This window comes from Pongo pygmaeus, chromosome 1 (assembly GCF_028885625.2).
Source record: "Pongo pygmaeus isolate AG05252 chromosome 1, NHGRI_mPonPyg2-v2.0_pri, whole genome shotgun sequence".
Lineage (NCBI taxonomy): Eukaryota > Metazoa > Chordata > Mammalia > Primates > Hominidae > Pongo > Pongo pygmaeus.
The window spans coordinates 45581001-45607726 of NC_072373.2; the positions used below are offsets into that span (position 1 = coordinate 45581001).

At 41.6% G+C, this 26726-nt stretch overlaps 2 protein-coding genes across 4 annotated transcripts in view; both read right to left on the reverse strand.

The window, feature by feature from the left end:
- Positions 1-1870: 1870 nt before the first annotated feature.
- SNRPE (small nuclear ribonucleoprotein polypeptide E) lies at positions 1871-10458 on the reverse strand. 3 transcript variants are annotated; one of them, XM_054450717.2, is made up of 5 exons: positions 10323-10458; positions 9807-9833; positions 8221-8283; positions 6837-6915; positions 1871-2094 (listed from the first exon to the last, which is right to left on the reverse strand). In XM_054450717.2, the coding sequence occupies exons 1-5, from the start codon at positions 10374-10376 to the stop codon at positions 2039-2041; spliced, it is 279 nt and encodes a 92-aa protein (XP_054306692.1). In that variant the 5' UTR covers positions 10377-10458; the 3' UTR covers positions 1871-2038. The 3 variants fall into 3 exon arrangements, with proteins under 3 accessions (XP_054306692.1, XP_054306712.1, XP_054306703.1); XM_054450737.1 differs by having other exon boundaries at positions 9807-9847; positions 10293-10437; XM_054450728.1 differs by having other exon boundaries at positions 9807-9847; positions 10078-10427.
- Positions 10459-17882: 7424 nt separating this feature from the next.
- The window catches only part of ZC3H11A (zinc finger CCCH-type containing 11A), a 48954-nt gene continuing 40110 nt past the window's right edge, over positions 17883-26726 (reverse strand). Inside the window, exons 12-17 of the mRNA XM_054477511.2 lie at positions 24304-24807; positions 23584-23660; positions 21961-22276; positions 21321-21487; positions 20878-20945; positions 17883-19865 (exon numbers count right to left, since the gene is read on the reverse strand). Coding sequence (XP_054333486.1) covers positions 19607-19865; positions 20878-20945; positions 21321-21487; positions 21961-22276; positions 23584-23660; positions 24304-24807 — 1391 coding nt within the window. The 3' untranslated portion in view covers positions 17883-19606. The remainder of the gene's footprint in view (positions 19866-20877; positions 20946-21320; positions 21488-21960; positions 22277-23583; positions 23661-24303; positions 24808-26726) is intronic.

Below are 26726 nucleotides of genomic sequence, written 5' to 3' on the forward strand. Positions count from 1 at the left end.
CTGTTGACAAGTGTGATATGACAAGAGTTAGCACCCCAAAGCACAATATCCTATGATTTTCAAACTTTTCCTTCTGCCTACCTGCTACTAATTGAACAGCAGGCCCACATCAGCACTTTTCTTTCAGAGCCTGAATCTCTATTTCTCCCACCCCCTACTTCAAGAATGGTATGAGGTTTAGGGGTGTCTATCAAGACCCCCTCAGCAACCAACAGCCGTTCCAGAAAAGCTGACATAACCCAGGGCTGCCAACAAGAGCAGCTTCCCAGCAGGATGTTTTAGTAACCTTAATGAGGCAGAGAGAACGCCTCCCGTAAATTCTGGTTGGAAGAAACAATCTAGAGATGGTGGAAAAGTACAACTTAAAAAGCAAACACCACAGGCTCCAGTAGAGCAGGAAAGCAAGCAGGGATTTCTAAATACAGAGCTCAATTGTAAGAGTTCACTGTACCTTAATTCTCACTATCATCATTTGCTCTGTCAAAAATAGAACCTTCCATGTCTTGATCCATTCAGAATAAGCCACAGCAGGCACAGCTCTGCTTCCACAGGGCAGCCAGGTCAGAAAGGCCACACAGGGAAATGGAAAAGGCAGCCAGCAGGTTTTCTTAGAGATTATACTCCTCTGGGCTTTTATCCTTCTTCCCAGCTATTCTGGTGCCAAGAAAGCTGCAGGGAGGTCTTTGCTCTGCTCTGAAAAAGCTTCAATTCAATCTTTTCACCAGCAGGGCTGAAGCAGTCTCAGGGCTGTAACTCCCTCTGCTGCCCAATGTTTTCTTTGCATGTTGTGATCAGTTTAATTAATTTCAAACTCAAATGTTAAAATAACTAATGCAGCCCTTCATTTCAAAATATAATCAAAAGAGCATGAGTTCAGACAGGAGGAATATAGATGGAATGCATGGTTCAAAGCTGGATACACTTCTGCATTCACCTACAAATCTCCTCTATCTCAGAAAGGATTTCTTCAGTTTCATGAAAAGTCTCCTTCACAGGCATGTAGAAAAGTAGGAGCCAGACTTCTTGGTCCTTCCTCACCCACCCTTAATAACAACATTGCCTTTAGCAGAACTTAAGGCAGGCTTTATTCATCTTTCAAGATCCAATTTAAATAGCACTTAGGATGAGGCATTAAAACTACCTGTTTACCAGTCTGTTTCACTGTATTGATTCAACACTGTGTCTAGCTAACAGCAGATGCTCACTATCTAACAGAATTCTAACTAGAACCATGTGCGATACTGGGGGAAGGAAAACCTGTCCACAGAAGAATTCAATCAGCAATCACTGGGGGAAGAACCAAAATTCTTAAGAGATAAGAATAAGAGACAGGTGTGTTTCTCCAACATACCATTATTCTGCCTCACAATTTGCCTACCAGCTGTGCTTGAGGTCCTTTTCAGATTACCAATCTCAGTCTCTTTCCTGTAAACTCTTAACTGATTTTTAATGTACTTGAAAGGCACTTCATTCTTTCCCTATACCCAAATACTTCTCACATTCTGATCTTAGTGATAAAATTCACAAAGACCTCACAGTGACTCAATGAGAGTGTTGAGCAATACTGACCCCATTAAATAATGTACCCAATCTATTTAGGTTAGAAACTCTGGTATTCCAGCATCCAGAACTAGAAGTGATGAAGACATTTGTTAGTGCAGTAACCCTTATTTATTTTTCTGAACCCTCCCCTTCTCCACCTCCCAATACTGGAAGCTTATCTGTCAGGCAGAATTCCTAATCTGCCTCAAAATCTACAGGTCCAAGCTCTCTGCGAATACCAAGTGCTCAAGGCAACTGCCACCCTTCAGAAAAGTAAATACCAACAACGAATGGTGTTACTGTGTAAAAAGTCTCTACTGCTGAATAGTAAGAAGCAATGTAAATTTTTTAATACAAACAATCCCACAGTATTTATTGCCATCTTGTAATAACATAAGGGTAATCAAAACAATATGAATAAATGTTCATATTGGACAAAGGACATCTAAAAACAAACTGTATCCTTCTCAACAATTTCTCACTTCATTGATCATTTCTAGTTGGAGACACTTTGTAGCAAAGTAATATTATCTCCTTTTAGCATGATCCGACCTGCAACACAAAAACAACAAAAAGCTATTAATAGCCACACACTCAGATGTTTTACTCAGAATTTCGTATCCAGTTTTTGAACAATATTTTGAAAATGCTTTCTTATAAAAATATGTGAACATTTTCAAGTGTCCATATAGTGAAAGGCTTTCTGGCTCCATTAGAATACATTTATCTTTTCAACAAACTAACATAGGTAGATGATATTTCATGATAAGTATCATTTCTATGGACTAAGTCAACTCAGTAGGCCTCATACATTTCCCAATGCTGAGTGTGTAAAAGTTTGGAAATGAGTCATATGTCAAGTTTGGGAAATACAGTATATTATAACTCCATTCTTAAAGCTGTTAGTATATTAAACACTCCACCCTATCTCTACTAAAAATACAAAATTAGCAGAGCCTGGTGGCACGTGCCTGTAATCCCAGCTACTTGGGAGGCTGAGGCAGGAGAATTGCTTGAATCTGGGAGGCGGAGGTTGCAGTGAGCCAAGATGGCACCATTGCACTCCAGCCTGGGCAACAGAAGCAAAATTCGTCTCCAAAAAAAAAAAGACTCCACTCTACAATAAACAAACCTGTTTTATCCAAAATTTCCTAAGGTTATTTAAGACAATACCTTTCTGAGAAATTTATAAACATCTTCAGGAACACTGGTGTTCACTGGTAGAACAGTTTGAGACATGTTGATCAACTCCCAACAGTAATTAAACTGTACTACTTTCCCAGGCTTCTGCAGGCATTAATAATATTCTATTCTACAGGATAAATACTACCATGGGAATTCAACAGTTGGTAAATAATTTATAAATAATATGACCTCACTAAGGCTAAGCTTGCCCGTCCTGGCAAGACATCTTTAAATCTAAAAAACCTGGCTGGGTATGGTGGCTCACACCTATAATCTCAGCACTTTGGGAGGCCAAGGTGGGTGGAATGCCTGAGCTTAGGATTCGAGACCAGCCTGGACAACACGGTGAAACCCCGTCTTCTACTAAAATACAAAAAATTAGCCAGGTGTGGTGGCATGCACCTGTAATCCCAGTTACTTGGGAGGCTGAGGCAGGAGAATCGCTTGAACCCAGGAGGTGGAGGTTGCAGTGAGCCGAGATTGTGCCATGGCACTCAAGCCTGGGAAACAGAGCGACACTCCGTCTCCAAAAAAATTAAAAAAAAAATAAAAATAAATCTAAAAAACCCAGGCTTTCATAAAAATAGTCTAAGCAAGAAGCAGCCAGTGAAACACCATACTGCTTCTCAGAATCTACTTTCCACATATCTAGTACAGGTTCAAAAGAATCCTGAGGGTCTGAAAGACAGATACCTGAAACCCACCACTGATAAAAGTATTAGTGAGCATTTTACAAATAAAGACAAAATGCCTAAATAAACCTCAAGTGAATGGGATGTTAATAGAAATGATTCAGTGTGTCTTGATGAAACCGTGAATCCTAAGACCATTCATTAACTGGGTTAAGAAACACCATTCATTGCCAGGCTTAGTGGCTCACACATGTAATCCCAGCATTTGGGAAGCTGAGGCAGGCGGACTGCCTGAGCTCAGAAGTTAGAGACCAGCCTGGGCAACACAGTGAAACCCCGTCTCTACTAAAACACAAAAAAATCAGCCAGGCGTGGTGGTGCACGCCTGTAGTCCCAGCTACTCGGGAGTCTGAGGCAGGAGAATTGCTTGAATCCAGGAGGCGGAGGTTGCAGTGAGCCAAAATCACGTCATTACGCTCCAGCCTGGGCGACAGAGTGAGACTCTGTCTCCAAAAACAAAAGAAAGAAAGAAATACCATTCACTGTTCAAATATTTTTTAGTTTCTATTATGTGCCAGGCATTGAGTTAGGTACTGAGCACACTGGGATCAAAAAAGGCATGACTCATGCAGTTATGGTGAAGCACCTGATAACAGGAGAGACACTAATAAAGTAATTTCAATAATAAAGGTTTTACTACAAACTCAGGGAGCACATAATCCCGCCTTCCCCCATCCCCAGCGAAACCAAATTAAACTCTGAACTTTTTAGAGCAGGGCTTCCTAACCCCTGGGCCACAGACCAGTACCAGTCCTGGTCCCTGTTAGAAACTGGGTCATACAGCAAGAGGTGAGCAGTGGGCGAGGTGGCAGAGCTTCATCTGTATTTACAGCCACTCCCCATCACTAGTATTCCCGCCTGGGCTCTGCCTCTTGTCATATCAGTGGAGGCCTTAGATTCTCATGAGTGTGAAACCTATTGTGAACCGGGCAAAGAGGGATCTAGGTTGCGCACTCCTTATGAGAACCTAATTAATGCCTGATGATCTGTCACTGTCTCCCATCACCCCCAGATGGGACTGTCTAGTTGTGGGAAAACAGGCTTAGGGCTCCCACTGATTCTACATGATGGTAAGCTGTATAATTATTATATATTACAATGTAATAATAATAAAGTGTACTATAAATGTAATGTGCTTGAATCATCCGAAAACCATCCCCCACACCCTAGTCCACAGAAAAATTGTCTTCCACAAAACTGGTCCCTGGTGCCAAAATGGTTGGGGACCGCTGTCTTTTTTTTTTTTTTTGTGACGGAGTCTCGCTGTGTCGCCCAGGCTGGAGCACAGTGATGTGATCTCAGCTCAGTGCAAGCTCCGCCTCCCAGGTTCCCGCCATTCTCCTGCCTCAGCCTCCTGAACAGCTGGGACTACAGGCGCCCGCCACCACGCCCAGCTAATTTTTTTGTTTTTTTTTTTAATCAGGAGAGACAAGGTTTCACCTTGTTAGCCAGGATGGTCTCGAATTCCTGACCTCGTAATCCACCTGCCTCGGCCTCCCAAAGTGCTGGGATTACAGGCGTGAGCCACCACGCCTGGCCTAGGGGACCACTGTGTTAAAAGAAGTGATATTTGATCTGAGCTCTACAGACACAAGGAATATCATATACAAAGATTAATGGTTGGGCAAATCTGCAGATTCAAAGAACTGAAATAAGACAAGTGTTGCTAAAGCTGAGAAAGTGCGGCACAGTGATACGAGATGCGCAGAGGGAGACAAGACTAGATCATGAAGATCATTAAATTTGCAGAATCATTAGATTTTTTTTTTATCCTAACAGCAACAGGAAGTCATTGCAGTATTTCAAGCAAAGGGATGACATGTTCAGACTGGTGTTTTTAAAAGATGAGTGAGGCCTGGAAAGCAAACTGGAGGCAGCTGCAGATAATTAGTAAGCTGAACTGGAAACTGGTGCCATTCAATAAGGCGGGAAATAATAATACAACAGCTCTAAACAGTGTGAGTTGGAATTGAGTTTGCTTTCTGATATGCTGACTTTAAGAAGCCTTTGAAACATTCAAGTAGAAATGGTGAGTAGGCCCAGACAAACAAATTTGGGAGTCAGTATATATAGATGGTAATTGAAGCTGTACTCCAGTGCCTAGGCAGACAATACCGAATGACAGGAGGGCCTAGAACCAAGCCTGGAGCAACTCATTTAGTGACTGGGTCCCAAAGAATGAATATATAAGTCTGAAAAATAGCCAGAAGTGAAAAATAAAAACCCAAGTATAATATCGTAGAGCCAAGGTGTGATACTGCAAAATATTTATTTGGTCTTCAATCCCATACAACTCCTAAAATCCTTAGAATCTCTAAGGTGTTGCCTTTTTGTATGCTAATGATTGACTGACGGCCAGCAGCCCCTACAACTGGCCCCTACAACGTTTCAGCATGGGAGCTGCTCACTGAAAGGACCAAGGCATTAGTGATGTCAGACTTTCAGCCCCACCCTCCAACCCAGGGAGGAGGAGAGGAGCTGAAGGTTAAGCTGATCACCAATGGCCAATTTAATCAGTCATGCCTACATAATGAAGCTTACATAAAAACTGAAAACAATGGGGTTCTGATAGCTCAACCTCCACATGGAGGTTCCCAGAGAGCGGTGAGCTTGCAGAGGGCACAAAAGCTTCGTGTACCTTCCTATATGCCTTGCCCTACACATCTCTTCATCTGTATTTTTTTAATATCCTTTATAATAAACCAGTAAATGTTAAGTGTTTCCCCGAGTTCTGCCAGCTGCTCTAGCAAATTAATCAAACCAACGGAGGGGTCATGGGACCCAGTTTATAGCCAGTCAGCAAGAAGCACAGGTAAAACAATCTGGAGCTCACAATTAGCATCTGGTGGAGGGCTGAGGGGCACGGAAGGCAATCTTGGGGATTGAGCCCTCAACCTCTGGGAACTGACGCTATCTCAGGTAGATAGTGTTAGAACTAAACTGAACTTGTGAGCTGATGTCCACTGCCGAATTGATTGCTTGCTTGGTGTGTGGGGAAATATGCCCACACATCTGGTCACAGAAGTCTTCTGTGTTAATTATTGTCAACTGAGGAAACAGAAAAATCTACTTGGGTTTTTCCCCCCACTCAGACAAGGGAACAAACCACTTTAAGGAGGGAGTGGCAAACAGTGCCAAATGCTGTTGAGAGTTTAATAAAATGAGGATTAGTACTGATCATTAGATTTAATACCACTAGTCTTTGGTTCCCTTGGTGAGAGCTCTCCGGGTGGAGAAGCCAAAATGGAGTGTGATGACAAGTGAGTAGCAGAGGATGATTTCAAAAGTGTACTACTACTCTGAATAATAACTTCTCAAATGCAAAATAAATTCAAACATTAACTGAGTTGCAGGTCACTGAATTCTGCAAGTGAATAAAACATTTCTAGAATTCTGTAAGACCACTTCTAGCCTTACCCAGTTGTTTTCTTGACTTTGTTTTAGAATGAATCTCTTCTGCATCATCTAATACAAGGTTCATATACTCATCAAAACCCTAGAAAAATAAACAAACTGTTATCTTCAAAGAAAATCACATCCAATCCATTTTAAATGAGTATACCTATGTAGATAAAAACTCCAACTAACTTCAAAGATTCACTCATCTCAAGCCCCACCCCACCTTCCACCCAAAGGTTTTTTTTTTTTTGAGAAAGGATCTCACTTTGTCTTCCAGGCTAGAGTGCAGTGGTGTGACCTCGGCTCACTGCAGCTGGACCTCCTGGGTTCAAGTAATTCTTCTGCCTCAGCCCCCACAAGTAGCTGGGACTATAGGGTGCACCACCATGCCTGGCTACTTTTTTTATTTTTGGTAGAAACAGGGTTTCATCACGGTGCCCAGGCTGGTCACGAACTCTGGAGCTAAAGTGATTCATCATGCTCAGCCTCCCTAAGTGCTAGGATTACAGGCATGAGCCACCTTGCCCAGCAAAATATTTAAAAATTAGCTGGACATGGTGGTGTATGCCTATAGTCCCAGCTACTAGAGGCTGAGGTGGAAGAATCACTTGAGCCAAGGAGTTCAAGATTGCAGTGAGCTATGAGAGCACCTGGGTGACAGAGCCGGACCCCACCTTTAAAAAAAAAAATACTTAGGGTAGCCTGCCATCCCAGAAGCCTTATTTAACTAACCCCACTGAGCTCTATTCAGGTATCACCTAACCCACAACAAATAACCCCACCGTCCCTAATTTCATTAATTTTGTCCCCCCTGTCCATACTAACATTGTTGCTCAATATTTTTTTTTCGAATAATTTTTAAAAGTTAATTTTCAGCCAGGCATTGTGGCTCATGCCTGTAATCCCAAGACTTTGAGAGGCTGAGGTGGGAGAATCACTTGAGCCTAGGAGTTTGAGACCAGCCTGGGCAACACAGTGAGACCTCATCTCTATAAAAAATAAAAATTTAGCAGACTGTGATGGTGCACGATTCTGATCCCAGCTACTTGGGAGGCTGAGGCAGGAGGACTACTTGAGCCCAGGAGGTTGAGGCTGCAACGAGCCATGATTGTGCCACTGCACTCCAGCCTAAGCAACAGAACAAGGCCCTTTCTCAAAAATCAAATACAAATTTTCTTCTCAACATAGACAGAGGAAGAAAATGAATTAAAAGTTAATTTTCCCTATTAAAAACTACCCAATCCTTATCTATCAACAATGAAAAAAGGCTAAACAGCGGCCTCTGAAAAACTTTCCTTAGGTTGGATCTTTGACTTTTTATACACTGTTCTGGCTAGCCACTTTCTGTGAAGTCTTTTTCTATGACCAGACTGCTATGAGATAAAATCGCCTGTATACTCACAATGATACAGCCTTCTATCCGCATATTCACTTGCTCATAGAGCCACACCTGAATCCGCGATCTCTGAAATAATCATAAAAGTGGAAACGTTAAAAAAAGAAAAATAGGGCCGGGCGCGGTGGCTCACGCCTGTAATCCCAGCACTCTGGGAGGCCGAGGCAGGTGGATCACAAGGTCAAGAGATAGAGACCATCCTCGCTAACATGGTGAAACCCCATCTCTACTAAAAATACAAAAAAAATTAGCTGGGCGTGGTGGCGCACGCCTGTAGTCCCAGCTACTCGGGACGCTGAAGCAGGAGAATCGCTTGAACCCGGGAGGCAGAGGTTGCAGTGAGCTGAGATCACGCCACTGCACTCCAGCCTGGGCACAGAGTGAGACTCCGTCAAAGAAAAGAAAAAGAAAGAAAAAGAAAAAGAAAAGGAAAGGGAAAAGGAAAAGGAAAAAGAAAAAGAAAAAAAGAAAAGAAAAGAAAAGAAAAACAGGCCAGGTGCCTCGATTCACACCGTTCCCGTACTTTGGGATGCCAAAGTGGAATAATTCGCTTTGTGGCCAGATGTTCAATATAAGCCTGCGCAACATTAAGCAAGATCTCTCCGCCCACCCCCACCCCAAAAATTGAAGTATACAAAACCTAACCATTTTGGTCAAACGACAAGAGAAATATGGCTCCTAAAAAAATTGTAATGAATGTAAGTCAAAAGTTTTAACTAATTAGCCCATATCTAAGAATTATTCACCAATAATAATAACCTCAAAGAGAATTTTCATTTAATAAGTTCTATATTGGAACTGTATAAGCTAATAATTTTCCTGTGATTTTGGGACTCAGTATTTCTTACTGCTTCTGGTCTCAATCTATTTAGAGTGAAAGTTTTTGACAGCATAGCACAAAGCAGTAATTTCTAATGACCAAGGGCTTATCTCCTGCAGCAAAATCCAGTTCCAAAACAAAGCTTTCTCATGTCACACACCTAACAACCAGGACAGGAGCCCTCAATTCAGGTGGTTAAAAATTATTATCACCTGAAATTAATGTTTTTCAGTTGTGTTGTCACACTATAAAATTTAAGTTGCTAAAATTTCCCTCAAAGGAAAGCAGCTGCCACTAAATTCCTCTGAAGGTACCCCTTCTCTCTTCCTTTTTTCGTCTTTAAGTTTTCCCACAGGTATTAAACACACCACCTCTTGACATGGTTTAAGTTGGCTGGGTTTTTTTCCCAATGTTTCATCCTAAAGGGGAGAGGTTCCAATGTTCTAGCCATAATCACTACTAACAAAACTACTGATGCCCAAATACCATGGTCAAGTCTGCTAATAATACTTCTTGGAATTAAAAAGTATTTTTGATCTTGCAAAGTAATGCATACAATTATTTGTATGTTGGGAAGTGGCATGGATACACACCACTTCATCACATTAGTGCTTTCTAAGTACTCCTTTCCCTCAATTACCCTCCAATCTCCAGTTACATCTATTTTTAAATTCTAGAACACAGCGATCGCTCAAGTTAACATAAAAAACTAAATCAGTTCACCTCTTATTTAAAAAGTAGTTACGAAACAAGCAACTTTTTTTTTACTTACATTTTGTAAGTATCTGAAGATGAGGTTCTGCACCACAGTGGCTAAGGAAAAAATACAAAAGCAGCATAGACTCTGCTTCCTGAAACAACTGGACGACCCTATTCCCGTCTCACCTTTGTTTACTAAACGCGAGGTCTGGTGCTTACGCAAACAACAAGTGCCCAGCTGGGCATTCGTTAGGGGTCTTCTAAAGACTAAAGAACATCCCTTCCACTTTCATTCCCCTGGAGTTTCTCAAAACCGTTAATTAACTCCCGTTTTCACTCCGCACCTAAAGTTTTCTTCCCTCCTTTCGCTGCGTCCATTCCTGCATTCCCCACTGCAGGGGTCCACCCAAGACCACCTCCCCACCATCACGGTTCTTCAACTACCCGCGCTTTCTTCCAGTCTTGGTAGCCCCGGGGGCTCATGGGATGTGGATTCGTACTCCGCTATCCCAGGCCTGCTCTCAGCCTGCGCCTTCGCACCCCGTATTCTGGCCCGAACCTCCTAGTTCTGACATCCTGCGTAGGATACGATGGGCTGCACCATAACCTTCTGCACTTTCTGGCCCTGGCCACGGTACGCCATGGTGGAATTTCACAAGGAGCACACCAGCACGCTGCCTCTGAGAGCAACTTCCGGAATAAAGAACCGGAAGCGGAAGTGTGTGAAGGTCACGCGGCGACATGGGCGGCTCCTGGGAAATGCCCCTCTAGCCACGAAGTCACGTTTCTCCGCTGCATGGCCTCCGAGGGAGGCCAAACTGAGGCGTCTGCGCTGTGGAAGGTGGCCCGGTCCTACAGCGCCATCTGGAGGGAGGCGGGAGGAGGTGCCTTCGGTTGTACGGTGGCCATGGCAGGAGGAGTGCCGTCCTGTCTCCAATTTCTTTTCTTTTCTTTTCTTTTTTTTTTTGAGGCGAAGTCTCGCTCTGTCGCCCAGGCTGGAGCGCAGTGGCGCGATTTCAACTCACTGCAACCTCCGCCTCCAGGGTTCAAGCGATTCTCCTGCCTCAGCCTCCCGAGTAACTGGGACTACAGGCGCCTGCCATCACGTCTGACTAATTTTTTGTGTTTTTAGTAGAGACGGGGTTTCACCATGTTGGCCAGGATGGTCTCGATCTTTTGACCGCATGATCCGCCCGCCTCGGCCTCCCAAAGTGCTGGGATTACAGACGTGAGCCACTGCGCCCGGCCCGTATCTCCATTTTCTGAGTTAGCTTGAAAAGCCAAAATCGTCCCAGTGTGTATCTCTATGTGTAAAATGAGTTAATTTCGTGCCTTTCCTAAAGCCTATTTTGCTGGAGTTTAGGCTTGATAGCAGCGTTGTGGTGGAAAGGGTAGGGCGGCAAGGTGCCCAAACTTCAGGCTTCCCACCTCTGGCAGTCGGCCAGGGGCGGTCTGCATTCCAAAGCCAGACGCCTGGTTCGCTCCAGTTACGGATTCAACTCACATCCATTTCGTGGAGAGTTACTGTTCAGGTGGCAACTGAGGGTGGCGATTTACCATGAAGACGCTGAAATCCACATGCTGGGCGCAAATCCAGCTCTTTTAGAGTTGGGTGTCCAAGGATAAATTACTCAGCCTCGCCATGTCTTGGCTTAGTTTCCAAAACGGAGATTATAGTAAAGATTAACTTTACTCAGGGGCTTGAAGATTCAATGAAATAATTGTCTATGTGTGCACACAGGCGTCAGCCAGTGTCAGAACATGTCCTTCCCTGGATAACACAGCTACTAAGTGGAGCAGCTGGAATTTGTAGGTGTGCCTGACCCCAAAGTCCACCTACCTTTCCATTGTGTCATGGCTTGTGGCCTGGCAGAGATTTCATTTAATTGGCATACACATGTTATAGAGGAGGAAACTGAAGTTTAGACTTTTGAAAGGACTTGCCTAAGGGAACACGGATTAGGGCAAATGGCAGAATCAAAATTAGCTTTTCTGAGGGCTTCTGTTTAATGGGGATAATAGTAATGACAACTTCAGAAAGGGGTTGAGTTGAAAGTGATTTTTAAACTACACAAAGCGGCCAGGCTCACGCCTGTAATCCCAGCATTTTGGGAGGCCGAGGCAGGTGGATCACCTGAGGTCAGGAGTTCGAGACCAGCCTGGGCAACATGGTGAAACCTTGTCTACTAAAAATACAAAAATTAGCCATGCATGGTAGCACATGCCTGTAATCCCAGCTACTTGGGAGACTGAGACAGGAGAATTGCTTGAACCCAGGAGGCAGAGGTTGCAGTGAGCCGAGATCATGCCACTGCACTCCAGCCTTGGTGACAGAGCGAGACTCCATCTCAAAAAAATAAATAAGAATAAATAAATAAACTACACAAAGCTAGCAAATGCATGAGATAACTATTTCCTTTAAAAAATTTCAGCCAGGGCTGGGCACAGTGGCTCATGCCTGTAAATCCCAGCACTTTGGGAGGCTGAGGCGGGCAGATCACAAGGTCAGGAGTTCGAGACCAGCCTGGCCAATATGGTGAAACCCTGTCTCTATTAAAAATACAAAAATTAGCCGGGTGTAGTGGCAGGCGCCTGTAGTCCCATCTACTCAGGAGGCTGAGGCAGGAGAATTGCTTGAATCTGGGAGGCGGAGGTTGCAGTGAGCCGAGATTGCGCCACTGCACTCCAGCCTGGGTGACAGAGCAAGACTCCATCTCAAAAAAAAAAAAAATTTCAGCCAGGTGCGCTGCTCGTGCCTGTAATCCCAGCATTTTGAGAAGCAGAAGCAGGAGGCTTGCTTGAGCCCAGGAGTTCAAGACCAGCCTGAGCAACATAATGAGAGCTTGTCTCTACAAAAAAACTTAAAAATTAGCCGAGCCTGATGATGCATGCCTGTAGTCCCAGCTACTCTGGAAGCTGAAGCAGGAGAATCTCTTGAACCCAGGAGGCAGAGGTTGCAGTGAGCCGAGATCATGCCACTGCACTCCAGCCTGAGCAACAGAGCCAGGCCCTGTCAAAAAAAAAAAGATTCCCTAGCTGGGTTTTGTGGCATGGCCTGTATTCCCAAGAATTAGGGGAGGCTGAGGTAGTAGGACTGCTTGAGCCTAGGAGTTCAAGAGTGCAGTGAGCTGTAATGGCACCTATAAATAGCCACTACACTCCAGCCTGGGCAACATAATGAGACCCAGTCTTTAAAAAAATCATCCCCACACCCAAACCCAATAGTGTCACGTTGTCTGACTTCAAAACAGTTTGTTTATTTATTTTTCCCCACCGCCCTCCCCCGCTTTTTTTTCAGACAGGATCTCCTGATATGGCACAGGCTGACGTGCAGTGGTGCAATCTCGGCTCACTGCAACCTCCCTACCAGGGCTCATGTGATCCTCCCACCTCAGCCTCTGGAATAGCTAGTACCACAGGTGTGCACCATCACACCTGGCTAACTTTTTGTATTTTTAGTAGAGACGGGGTTTTGCTATATTGGCCAGGCTGGTCTTGAACTCCCAGCCTCAAGTGATTCTCCTGCCTTGGCCTCCCAAAGTGCTAGGATTACACGTGTTAGCTGAACCTGGCCAGGATTACTTTTTTAAATCCAAGTACATGATGTCTTTTTATTTGTTCAAACTTTCCTTTGAACCTTTCAAAAGTTTTTGGTTGTCTTCATATAGACCTTGTGATTTCTTAAGTTCAACCTTACATATTTCATCTCTCTTCTTAAAAATTCTATCTTTTCCTCAATTGTATGCTCTAGCTGGTTTTTAGGGGAAAAAAAGAATGATAAATGCAACTATATAAAAATAAAATTTTGCATGACTAAAAAGTGAAAACAATAAACAAAGTCAAAACATCTGGGAAAAATATGTTTGCATTACATCTGAAAAATGACTAATTTTACTAATATGTAGAGTTCCTGAAAAAGAATGCTATTCTGGTCTTTACTGATGTGTAAGAAATATTCCAAAACTTAGTAGCTTAAAACAGCAACCATTTTGTTATAATTCATGACTTCATGGGTCAGGAATTTGGGCAGGTTCTCAGCTGGGTGATTCTTCTGCTCCACAAGATGCATCTAAGGCTTTGATGTGTATCTTTGGAAGACTGGCCTCAGCTGGGTCCCTATCTCTATGTAGTCTCAGCCCTCACCACATGGTTTCTCTAGAAGAGTAGTATGCTTTCTTATATGGGGGATTAGGGGTCTAGGAAACCAAGGCTGAAGCTACCAGTACTTTTTTTTTTTTTTTTTTTTTGAGATGGAGTCTCATTCTGTCGCCAGGCTGGAGTGCAGTTGCGAAATCTTGGCTCACTGCAACCTCCGATTCCTGGCTTCAAGCGATTCTCCTGCCTCAGCCTCCCGAGTAGCTGGGATTACAGGCACGCGCCACCAAGCCCAGCTAATTTTTGTATTTTTAGTAGAGACAGGGTTTCAGCGTGTTGGCCAGGATGGTCTTGATCTCCTGACCTCTTGATCCACCCGCCTTGGCCTCCCAAAGTGCTGGGGTTACAGGTGTGAACCACTGCACCCAGCCGCTCTACCAGCACTTTTAAAAGCCAAGCCTGGACCGGGCACAGTGACTCACTCTTGTAATCCCAGCACTTTGGGAGGCTGAGGCCAGCGAATTACCTGAGGTCAGGAGTTCAAGACCAGCCTGGCCAACATGGCGAAACCCCATCTGTACTAAAAATACTAAAATTAACTGGGTGTGGTGGCAGGCGCCTGTGATCCCAGCTACTCAGGAGACTGAGGCAGAATTGCTTGAACCCAGGAGGCAGAGGTTGCAGTGAGTGGAGATCACACCATTGCACTCTAGCCTGGGCGACAGAGCAAGACCCCGTCTCAAAAAAAGACCCAAAATTAAAATTGGCAATGGATGTGAGCATCAGTTTGTAGCAAAGGAAATAGGAATGGTCTTTAAACATGAAAAGATGCCCAGCTTCACTCATAACAGAAAGGCTACATTCAGAATGTCTGTCACAAAAGAAAAAAAAGAAAGGCAAACCAAACTACACTGAAGTACTAATTTCTCTTATTAGATTGGAAATGATGAAAAAATAGTGGTACTGTAAATTATTAAGCTCTATTTCTAGGTACTTATCCTCCATACAAACTTACATGTGTGTTATAATGTAATCATCACAACATTGTTTAAAATACCAAGATGGGAAGCAACCTAAATGTCTATCAATAGGGACTATTATAAATTACTGCATCTTCATAGGGTGTAATTCTATGCAACTTATTAAGATGAAAGGTCTTTGTGTCCCAATATGAAATAATATCCAATATACATGATGAGAAAAAAGCAAGGTATAATATGCTTGAGATTTACTTCAAAATAACTCAGTGGAACCAGCAGGGCCAGATCTCAGATAAGGCAAGCCTAAGGATTTAGCATAATTGTAGGAATCACAATCACATGTGCAAATACAAGCCTTGAAAAGTGAGTGCCTCCTTAAATTGTGCCCAAGTACCTTGCTTGCCTCACCCTCAGCTCAGCCAAGTAGGTCAGAATAGGGGATGATGGATAGTTGGTATGGTAAAGAAAGGATTGGCCATGAATCTGCAATTGTTGAAACTGGGTGACTGTGGAGTTTATTATACTTTAATTCTAAATACATTTGAAATTTTCTTTAATAAAAAAGGCAGGGTTCAGAATGTCGTGTTTTACGCATGATATTCTATGGAAGTGTATTCACTTACACATGGCTAAAGTATCTCTGGAAGAATACCTGAGACACAGATAATGGAAAGTAATATGAAACATTTGTTTCCTTTTGTTATTGCAACTACTCATAATGTTGTTGTAAAACTTCATGACACACCTAAGATATCTGCAAAGTCGGCTTGAGAATCACTGGCCCAAATGAACATACCCCTGAGAAAGGAGTCTGCCAAACCTCCCAAATATTTCAGAACATTCTTCCTCTCAGCTTGAAGTTTCTTTCATCCCAACCAGAAGCTTCACAACTTGCTGAATGGCTGTGATTAACTATTCTTTACCATGCCATAGATTCAGACTCTACAACATTTTAGCAGTTAAATCCAACCAAATCTAAATACCTTAGTAACAGACCCTCTCAGTAAATAGAAATACAAAACAAAACAAATTTTTTTGAGATGGAGTCTTGCCCTGTTGCTCAGGCTGGAGTGCAGTGGTGATTCACCTCGGCACACTGTAACCTCCGCCTTCCAGGTTCACACAATTCTCCTGCCTCAGCCTCCCAAGTAGCTGGGATTACAGGTGCATGCCACCCCGCCCGGCTAATTTTTTTGTACTTTTAGTAAAGATGGGGTTCTGCCATGTTGGCCAGGCTGGTCTCAAACTTCTGACTTCAGATGATCCACCCATCTCGGCCTCCCAAAGTGCTGGGATTACAGGCTTGAGCCACCGTGCCCAGCCAAAATTACTTTTTTTAAATGTAAAACTAAATTCTGGATTGCTGTTCTTATTTAGGGTCATTACTTACTTTTTGCCCACTTTATTGAACAAACTTAAGAGAATGGTCAAGGATTTTAATTGTGCTCATGCCCCTTAACTAACATCATTTTGCAAATTCAAAATAAATTGCGGTTTGGAGTCTTATTAATGCAGTTAAATGTATGGATTGTAGGAACTTCCAAAGAGTTACTGAGCAGCTTCATAAAGTCAAGATTTTAAAAAACACTATTGAAAAGATCTACTAATCAAACCCAATGGCACATAATATATAAACATACTGACCCTGAAACTTCAGTGGGGGAATAGTCATCTTTAATGTACTGTATAATTGAGTGTCAAAATGAGTATGTGAATTAAAGATACACAATAAGTACTCAATAAATGTTAGCTAATTTAAGTGTTACCTATTAAGCAGTTACAACTGGAGACCATGTATTTCCTGTGCTACAGCCAAATTCAAAGCAATCAAATACTTTACAGAACTGCAGAACTGTTGGCTGGGCATGGTGGCTCACACCTGTAATCCCAGCAGTTTGGGAGGCCGAGGAAGGCATATCACTTGAGGTCAGGGGTTCCAGACCAACCTGGCCAACATGGTGAAATCCTGTCTCCACTAAAAATACAAAAATTAGCCAGGTGTGGTGGTGCATCCCTGTAATCCCAACTACTGAGGAAGCTGAGGCAGGAGAATCACTTGAAACTGGGAGGCAAGAGTTGCAGTGAGCCAAGATTGTGCCACTCTGCATTCTAGCCTAGGCAACAGAGTGAGACTCTGTCTCAAAAAAAACACCCTGCAGAATTATTCTGGCAAAATAAAGCCACCATTTTAGAAAAGGATCATGGAACTCTGATCAATATATTAATAGATCAAGCTTTGTTACTGCAATTGTAATTATTAAACATCAGTCTTATCTTTCAAATACTGATCAAGATGAAAACACACTATGTTCTAGCTTTAAAGAAGAACCACTGAGATTTAGGGTTAAGGCTAGAACTTTAGGAATTATTATCTTGAAATAAAATATATGAAACATAAAACTATATTATTTCTGGCTATAAACAAACTGGAACATTTGGGCCCTTTTCTTACTGTTAAAATGAAAAACTATCACTCAAAACTATAGTCTTTTGCTTTTTGTGAAAAGTTGATTCAACTTGTTGGGACGACTTTTAGACTAATAGGAAAAATCTATGTTCTTTGGTAGCTAACAAACATATGCTTTCCCACAACTGTAAAAATTGGCACACATATTAAGAAACCTGGACTTCCGTAAATTAAATTTCTTATCTGCTGCACCTTCATGCTTGAAAATTCTAAATCGTTGACTCTAAAGATCAAGTTTATTCATTTATTTATTTTTTATCAGCCTCTTGAGCCAGAGTAGGCCCAGAGAGACTCTCTGAGATCACTTTTAAACCCCCCCTTTTAAAAACCTAATGGCATTGCTTGAGTTACAGCACTAAGGAGAATCTGTGTCAGAAAAAAAATCCTCACATTATAATAATATAAATGCTTACCTAAAGCATATGCAGCTAAAACTGAGCACACTTGTAAATTTGGCAATATATCCAGGTGAAAGGTTTCTAAGCCAAATAATAACTGAAATTCGGGCACTTACACGAAAGGCCAATAGCATTCTGATTGGGGTCTCTTGTCAAGGTGGATCCTAGGCTGATATGATGATGTAAGATTACTTAGCTCACAACATCAAGACTTTCCTACATCAGTTTTATTTAAAACACAAACAAGTATTTCTCTTTCTGTAAGGGCAAATGGTTCAAATAATGCGGAACACGAAACGTTGACTAATACAAGTGCTTTAAATATGAAACAAAATTATTTTTTAAAAAAGCAAAAGAATAAAGAATATATACAAAAGGGACCTGGAATCTGTAAGCTGATTCCAAAAACGAAATAAGTAGAAAATCCATGGTGAAACCTGAACATTCTACCCCTGCTTTGGAGAAGGGCTATCATACAACATTCAGTCAGCTGAAGATGGATTGGTAGAGGTGTGTCTATACATAAATTTCAAGTCATTTTTGCTTGTGCAGAATCATCCCAATCTTCCCAAGACTGAATGGGCAGTCCTGTGGCTTTCTTCCTTTTCCATATTCCCAACAAGGCTACGTGAAGTTCAACTCTGATGAGCCGCTTACAACAGCAGTTCCTTAGGAGCCAACATGACAGGTGGGTCAGATTTCCCTATGAGAAACAAAACTGGCCACCTACAGCAAAATATCAAAATGGGTAAGTCCTTCCTTCCTCCTCCTCCTGATTATATACAACATATCTCCTTTCAAGACTATTATTTCCATCATGCTTATTCCTTCACAAATCTAAACCTTGAGGTGATATGAAGGAAACCAACATCAAGAAAAGAAAACTCAATTCAGAAATGAAGAAAACTGGCAGGTATACAATACACCCCCAGAGCATCTCAATATCCCTGGCACAGTACAATTCAGTGTACTGCTACAGCCCATAGATAAATATTGGCAGCTTGAATAAGCTCATTTTCTCCCTCAGGTGGTTAAAGGCCACCAAATAAATACTGGGCAACAGGGGTTTGTTGGGAGTTAGAAATAAAAAATTAACCAAATTTTGTCCCTGTGTTAAGTCAATGCCAGTAAGGCGGCAAGTACTGAAGAAGAAAAGGGACGATTTTCATACTAAAAAAGAATTCCTCTAATCATGTCACCATCTCATATAATGAATCCAGGGAATCCCAGAAATAGAAAATTAGTTTCAGGGGACCCCTGAGGCACTTTAAAGCCTTTTTAAAAATTACAGTAATAATAAATTAGATATTGCTCTTCAGAGGCTAACAGAGCAGCAGAAGCATCAAGATCAGGTCCAAAGAGTTATGCCCACATTACAGGCTTCCTGAGCTGCTCAGCCCTCTTTAAAGCTTAGTTGAATCTCTAAATACCTTTAAAAAGACATACAATTTAACACAGACTGAGTGGGTATTTTTGTTTAGTGGTAGCATAAAATTTGGTCCTTAATGGTAGCAGCTGTCTTCATCCATTTCAAACTCAGGTAATATTAAGTACATCAAGACAATACATAAAGAATACAACAAAGGAGGAAAAAGCCAAAACTGACAAACACCTCAAGGAGTCACTAAGTTCGCTTGCACCCTTTCACTTGATTGCCCTCTCAGTGTCTCTTTTGTGGAGAGAAGGGTATGACAGAACTTTTTTCTCAAAAGATGATAAACAATGGCATCAAATGGACAAAATGGTTATTAAGTAACTTTAAAAATCTGACCCCAAGGAATCCAGGACAAATACAGATAATTCAGAGGTATACTTCTGATTTGGGGCAAATTCTAGACTAAAGAAATGATCATCTCAGGTAAATGTTACAATAGATGAAACTAAGTCCAGTTTTTTGGCGATTTTTTTTTTTTAAATGTCCTCACTACCACCTTCAGCTATCAATCATTTCTGATAGCTCAAGCAGAAGGTCATCTTCATCTTTCCCAGGATCCAGGTCAATCTCAGCTTCCAATTTGCCTCCTGAAATCTCCCATATTAGTTTCTCAAAATCGTCCTCCACAGAGAGTTGGGGCTTTCCTGTTGAGGCAGAGCTGAGTCGGCGAGTTTTCATGCTCATTTGGGATGAGGAAGGGCCAGACACCTCCGGGGGTGAGGAATCTGAAGAGGACTGGGTTGGAGGCAGCACAAGACTGTAAGAAAAAAAAGATTATTAGAAAACTGCCCTTTTTTCAATAGTTGGCTGAATCACTTAGTCTCATGGACACAAAGAGTGAGTAAAAATTTGTTTCTAAGAATATACATAAAGAAATAATTATTTTACTGATTTGGGATCAATCTTTTTTTTTTTTTTTTTTTTTTTGAGGCAGAGTCTCCCTTTGTCACCCAGGCTGGATTGTAGTGGTACAATCATGGCTCACTCCAGCCTCGACCTCCTGGGCTCAAGCGATCATTCTGCCTCCGCCTCCCAAGTAGCTGGGTCTACAGGTGTGTGTCACCATGTGATTTTTTTTATTATTTCTTTGATTTTTATTACAGACAACACCTCACTATGTTGTCCAGGCTGGTCTTGAACTCCTGAGCTCAAGTGATTCTCCAGCCCCAGTTTCCCAAAGTGTTGGGATTACAGGCATAAGCCGCCTTGCCTGGCCAGCACCAAGCATTTTTATAACTCAAAGTAGATGTTAAAGACATCTTTCAGGGACCAGGCATGGTAGCTCACGCCTGTAATCCCAGCACTTTGGGAGGACGAGGAAGGTGGATCACTTGAGGTCAGGAATTTGAGACCACCCTGGACAACGTGGCAAAACCCTGTCACTACTAAAAATACAAAAATTAGCTAGGCCTTGTGGCACAACTGTAATCCCAGCTACTTGGGAGGCTGAGGCAGGAGAATTGCTTGAACCGGGGAAGTGGAAGTTGCAGTGAGCAGAGATTGTGCCACTGCACTCCAGTCTGGGTGACACAGTGAGACGCTGCCTCAAACAAAAAAACAAAAAACATCTTTTAGGTAATATAGCAAAATGTAAACAATGGCACCAAAGAAGAACAGCAACCCTAAATTTTCATACTTTCTTGCAATTAATTTGAAGTGCAACAGATTTATTTGAATGTTGCTCAAGTTATTTATGAGTGTTATTCTCTAGAGAGCCTAAACAGTAACAGGGGCCTGGAGTTTGTTTAGAAAGAATTACAAAGTATTACCTGTCTCTAGGATTTTCTGCTTCAGGCACAGTGACTGATTTGTCCTCAGAGACAAGCGGGACAACAGCCTACAAAAGGAAGAGTCAGGTAATTCAGTGAGAGTCAGGCTTTTTAATTTGAACATATTCATTTTCTTTTGCTGCCTTCTTAGAATTGTGGCTATGATTCTTTAAGCCTGTGAATCTAAGAATTGATAATCTAAAGGTTGAGTATATAAATAAGCAAAATATCTTGCCACCTAAAAATCAGCTTTTAAAAAATCCTGTCCTGCTACTTCACAAATATCAAACTGTAAGTATAAAATACAGTAGTAACCCAAATTACTAAAATGCTAGGAAATGCCAGGAAGTGATATACACAAGATAGAATGCTAGTGGAGAGTTAGTCTTTGCTGCTTTCCTACCACACAGAATAAAGCACCACAAAGTGAATATACTTCTTACCACAGCTGCCTTTTTGGCTGGGGGTTCCTGTAGGACACTGCTGGAGCTGAGTGGCTTCACAGCGGCAATGACAGCAGGGTGCATCTCCACTGCCTTACGTTTTGGGGCCAATTTGGGGGATGACACAACTTTAACCACAGATGGCTTCACGTTCACTTTGGGTTTAGCTACAAAGGGCAGAAAATATATGATAAGCAGTGAGAATAAACTCTTAAATGGAGAATAATTCAGAATAAAATATCAAAACTCCTTCAGTACTAGAAATACCACAAATAATTTATTAAAAAAGAGACTGAAAATGATTCAAAGGCAATTTGTGGTCACATGGTGGTCACCATGTAGATATAATCCCACTTAAATTTATGACCATTCCTCTAGTCCTTGTTTTTATTCAATACCAGAGGAAAGATGCACCACAGAAAGTTTTACACAAAGCTTTTTAAATAGCAATATTAAATTCTGAGAAAAGAATTCATCTCGTTTTGCCTTTGTATAAAAATATCAGAAATATTACTATCTACCTGTGGATAGAAGGCAAATGAAATTCAACCCAATTGTTGCCAGGAAGTTACTGGCAACAATTGGGTTGAATTTGGTAATTTTGATAACCTAAAGCAATACGTAGTATAGAAATACTTGCCTTTACCCCTTTTTTCCAAGGTCTGTGCTGCATATTTCACATTCAATACTGAGTCTCCAATCCCTGAGATTTCTACCTCCACCTTCTGGGATGACTTTGTGGGAAGCCGCTTGGTCAGGTGCCGTGTGATTCCTGGCACAGCAGTGAGCACTGGTTTCTCTGCCACTTGGGTATTGCAAGAGGCTACATCTCCCCGAAGAGGTGTCAAGACTGATTTTTCCCTCTCCTGCTGTTTCTGCATGTGCTTCTCTCTCATGGTCTCACATCTCTTGACTTGAATGTTAGTGATGTCAACTCCTGTGGTCTCACCTGAAGCCTGTGGATAAATTTGAATGACAGAATTAAAATCTGGTACCTCTAATAACCTGTATGATGTAAGTACCAGGCTAACATCTAAGTTAAGCAGAATCTCACATGATCCAGAATCTGAGAGAAAAGCTCTTTATTTGATGTTAAATAGACAATACCCTGTTAAAGATGAAAGATTAGAATCACAAATGTATGGAATAATAAAAAACCCAGATTCCACAGGCTAGACAACCATGACTCTAAGTCAAATACTAATGATTCCTAAATAATCAAATACTTGCACAAAGATTTATGTACAAAGATATTATTTTATTTATAATTGTGTAAAACAAAATCTGAATGTCCAGAAAAAGACTGTATTTGTATAATGAAGAATCATGTGGTCAGTAAAAACAAACTTCTTCAAGAATTATTAACATGGTAAAGTTAAAGCAGGCTGTAAAATGATACACTGTAGAGTTCTCGATTATGTTCTAAACATGGGTTTAACATTAAACAAATTCACATGCATGCATATATAAACAAAAAGGTCGAAGAAGGCCAAGTGTGGTGGCTCACACATGTAATCCCAACACTTTGGGAGGCCAAGGCAGGCGGATCACTTGAAGCCAGAAGTTCGAGACCACTCTGGACAACATGGAGAAACCCTGTCTCTACTAAAAATACAAAAATTAGTCAGGCTTGGTGGTGCATGCCTTTGATCCCAGCTACGTGGGAGGCTGAGGCACAGAATCGCTTGAACCCAGGAGGCAAAGGTTGCAGTGAACCGAGATCATGCCACTGCACTCCAGCCTGGGCAACAGAGCAAGACTGAAAAAGCTCAAAGAAATCCATGGAAAAGATAATGATGGTTACATCTTGGTTGTATATTTTTAGGGTTTGTTCATTTTTTAAAAAAATAAAATTTCCAACTTTTGTATGATGCATAGCATTAGAAAAAACTCAGTTAAAAAAATATTAATGGCCAATTAAACAAAAAACTTTATTTTTTGTATTTTTAGTAAAGACGGGGTTTCACCATGTTAGCCAGGATGGTCTCGATCTCCTGACCTCGTGATCCGCCCGCCTCGGCCTCCCAAACTGCTGGGATTACAGGCATGAGCCACCGCGCCCAGAAAACAAAAAACTTTAAAAGGGCAGCGAATACTGATATACATAGAACTACAGGAAATTCTCATAAGAAATTATAAGTAAAACAAAGACTGTTTACCTAATATATGAGTGAAGTCCTTAGAAATTTACTGTAAGGTAAAACTACCAATTATCTAGCCTTTGTTTGCCATGAACAAAACCGTACAATGATCTTAAATTTACCTCTTTAGCTTCTGTTCTAATACTGCTCTGAGAATCAACTTCATTTCCTTCCTGAAGGTTCTTCTCTTCTTTCATCCCTGTATTCACATTAAAGACATCATTAGTTATTTTATTTAAGCTGCAACTTCATGATAGACGTGTTAAACAAAACTTTATTTAATGAAAGTAGTAAGACAGGACAAATAAAATTACAGATAAAGCCCATCTGTGCTCCTAAAGTCTCAAAATACACATTAAAATAGCGAAGGTTGGTCGGGCATGGTGGCTCACACCTGTAATCCCAGCACTTTGGGAGACTGAAGCGAGCAGATCACACTTGAGGTGAGGAGTTTGAGACCAGCCTGGCCAACATGCTGAAACCCCATCTCTATTAAAAATACAAAAATGAGCGGGGTGTGGTGGCACATGCCTGTAGCCCCAGCTACTCGGGAGGCTGAGGCAGGAGAATCGCTTGAACCTAGGAGGTGGAGGCTACAGTGAGCCAAGGTCACGCCACTGCACTGCAGCCTGGGTGACAGAGTGAGACTCTGTCTCAAAAATAAAATAAAACAAAATAGCAAAGGTCTACATAGCACTACTGAAAAACTTCATTTAATTCAGTGTTTTCAACGTTATCTGAGTAAAGAAAGGTTGTCAAACAACTCCTAGGAAGATCCCATGGAACACTCCTCTGGAATATTATGTGGGGACGTGGTACTAGAGACCAAGTTCTCTTGTTACCTGTTCTTTTGGTGATTCGCAGCAGCCGCCTTGCCCCTGGAGTGGCCTCATGTTGAGATGGGGAGCTGGTGCTGCTCTCAGAGCTCTGCTGCACCCTCAGTGCCTTCTCCAGTTTAATTTCTTCCAGCGTCTTGATGTGCACCTCCTGCATAGACTTTGTTTTACCTGCAGGCTCCTCTGATTGTCCTTTGCTGGCAACAATGGGTGGCAAAACTACTGTTTTTTTAATTTCACTATCAGTCTTTAGCTTGATGCAAGTTGTATCCTTTTTGCTTTTTTGTCTCTCTGCTTCCTGCTGCCGATGTTTTTTTTCAGCCAGGACCTCAGAGAAGGTTTTGATACGGATAGTGGAGGAGCTTCTTGCTCCTGAAGTAGAATCATCAGTTTTTGAAGGTCCTTCTGTCTTGAGTTTAGTTTGCAATTCTCCACGTTTCTGACTGGCTCTTTCAAGAAGAATTTCTTCTAATGTCTTCACATGGATCTCACCAACTTTATTAACTTTCTCTGTTTTCATAGGAGAAAAACATGTCATTATACTTGAAGTTCATCTCTTACTGACTTATCATCTCCCTATTCTTGGATCAAGACAGTCCAACAGAGAGCTATCATTTAAGCAGGCAATTAAAAGGATCAAAAGGGTAACATTTATTTCTTTTCTTTTCTTTTTTTTTTTAAGACAGAGTCTCACTCTGTTACCCAGGCTGGAGTGCAGTGGTATAATCTCAGCTCACTGCAACCTCTGCCTCCCAGGGTTCAAGTGATTCTCCTGCCTCAGCCTCCCAAGTAGCTGGGACTACAGGTACCCACCACCAAGCCCAGCTAATTGTTTCTGTTTCAATTTTAGATTACTGTAAGTTCCAGGCAGTGGTCCTCAAGGAAAACTCTTTGGAGGCAAAAATTGATTTGTATTTCTATTCAGAAGCTTATTCTTCAGAAACTGAAAGCCATTTACTAGTTGGAAAAAATTGTCATTATAAATCTTAACAAAAATAGCAATAAATTCTTCATTAACTTATGGCTATAAACATGTAATGAACACTGGACTAGAAATACAATGGTAAGCAAAATAAAATCTCTGTCCACATGTAATTTACAGTCTAACAGATCAATAATTAAACAAGCTATAGCAGAGTATGGTAATGATAACTGCTTTGATAAGGGAGGTATAATGCTATATAAAAGGACACAGCAGGAACACCTACACTTGTCTACAAGGAAATGATATTAAATTTAAAGGATAAAAAGAAGGTAAAACAGGTGACAAGATAGAAGAAAAATGCAGAAGGCCCAGAAATTGGCATGCCACTGAAGAGCTATTTTCAATGATACATTAATCGTTCTGTATCTGTCTAAACTGAAGACCAAATGTCACACTTCACAGATAGAACCATTCTCATTACTGAAGGGCTAAGAAAATAAATAATGAAAAGAGATAGTGCTATGAAATAAATAATAATTTGGAGATCATACATATATATGTAATCACTGAATAACAGCTTTTAATGAACCCCCCCCCCAAAAAAATTATATCCTTTCAAAATCTTTTTTTTTTTTTTTTTTTTTTTTTTGGTAGAGATGAGGTCTTGCTATGTGGCCCAGGCTGGTCTCCAAACTCCTGGCTTCAAGTGATCCTTCTGCCTCAGCCAATCAAAGTGCTGGGATTACAGGTGTGAGCCACCATACCCAGTCTGAAATCTTAAATATACTGTGTTCTGTCTCACTTTCCAAACTCCTGAGTATACTATTCCTTCTACTTGGAGTATTGCATGCTGATCTCATTTCTCTTGCTACCTGTGTTTTTTTTTTGTTTGTTTTCTGAGACAGAGTTTTGCTCTGTTGCCCAGGCTGGAGTGTGCAGTGGTGTCGTCTTGACTCACCGCAACCTACACCTCCTGGGTTCGAGTGATTCTCTGCCTCAGCCTCCTGAGTAGCTGGGCCTACAGGCGCCCACGACCACGCCTGGCTAATTTTTGTATTTTTTGTAGAGACAGGGTTTTGCCATGTTGGCCAGGCTGGTCTCAAAACTCCTGGTCTCAAGAGATTTGCCTGCCTGGCCTCCCAAAGTGCTGGGATTACAGGCGTGAGCCACCACGCCAGGCCTGGTTTCAACTGAATTCAGCTTAAAACCTGATACCCCCCAATTTAGTTTTTCTGATCAGAGCACTGAACACTCAGTACACTGTAATTGCCTGTATCTTCAACCACACTAAAGACTTCATGAGAACAACGACTATATTTAGGTACCTGCAATATTGCAAACGAAGCACTCACTTACTGAATTATTTCTTCAAGTTCTTTAATAAAAAATTGCAAATTCTTTCAATCCAAGGTGGCAAACATTTCAAAATTACCACTCCAAGAAAGTACAACATGAATGGTGGCATAGAGGCCCTGTTTCCCTCCCCTACCAAAATTTCATTGAA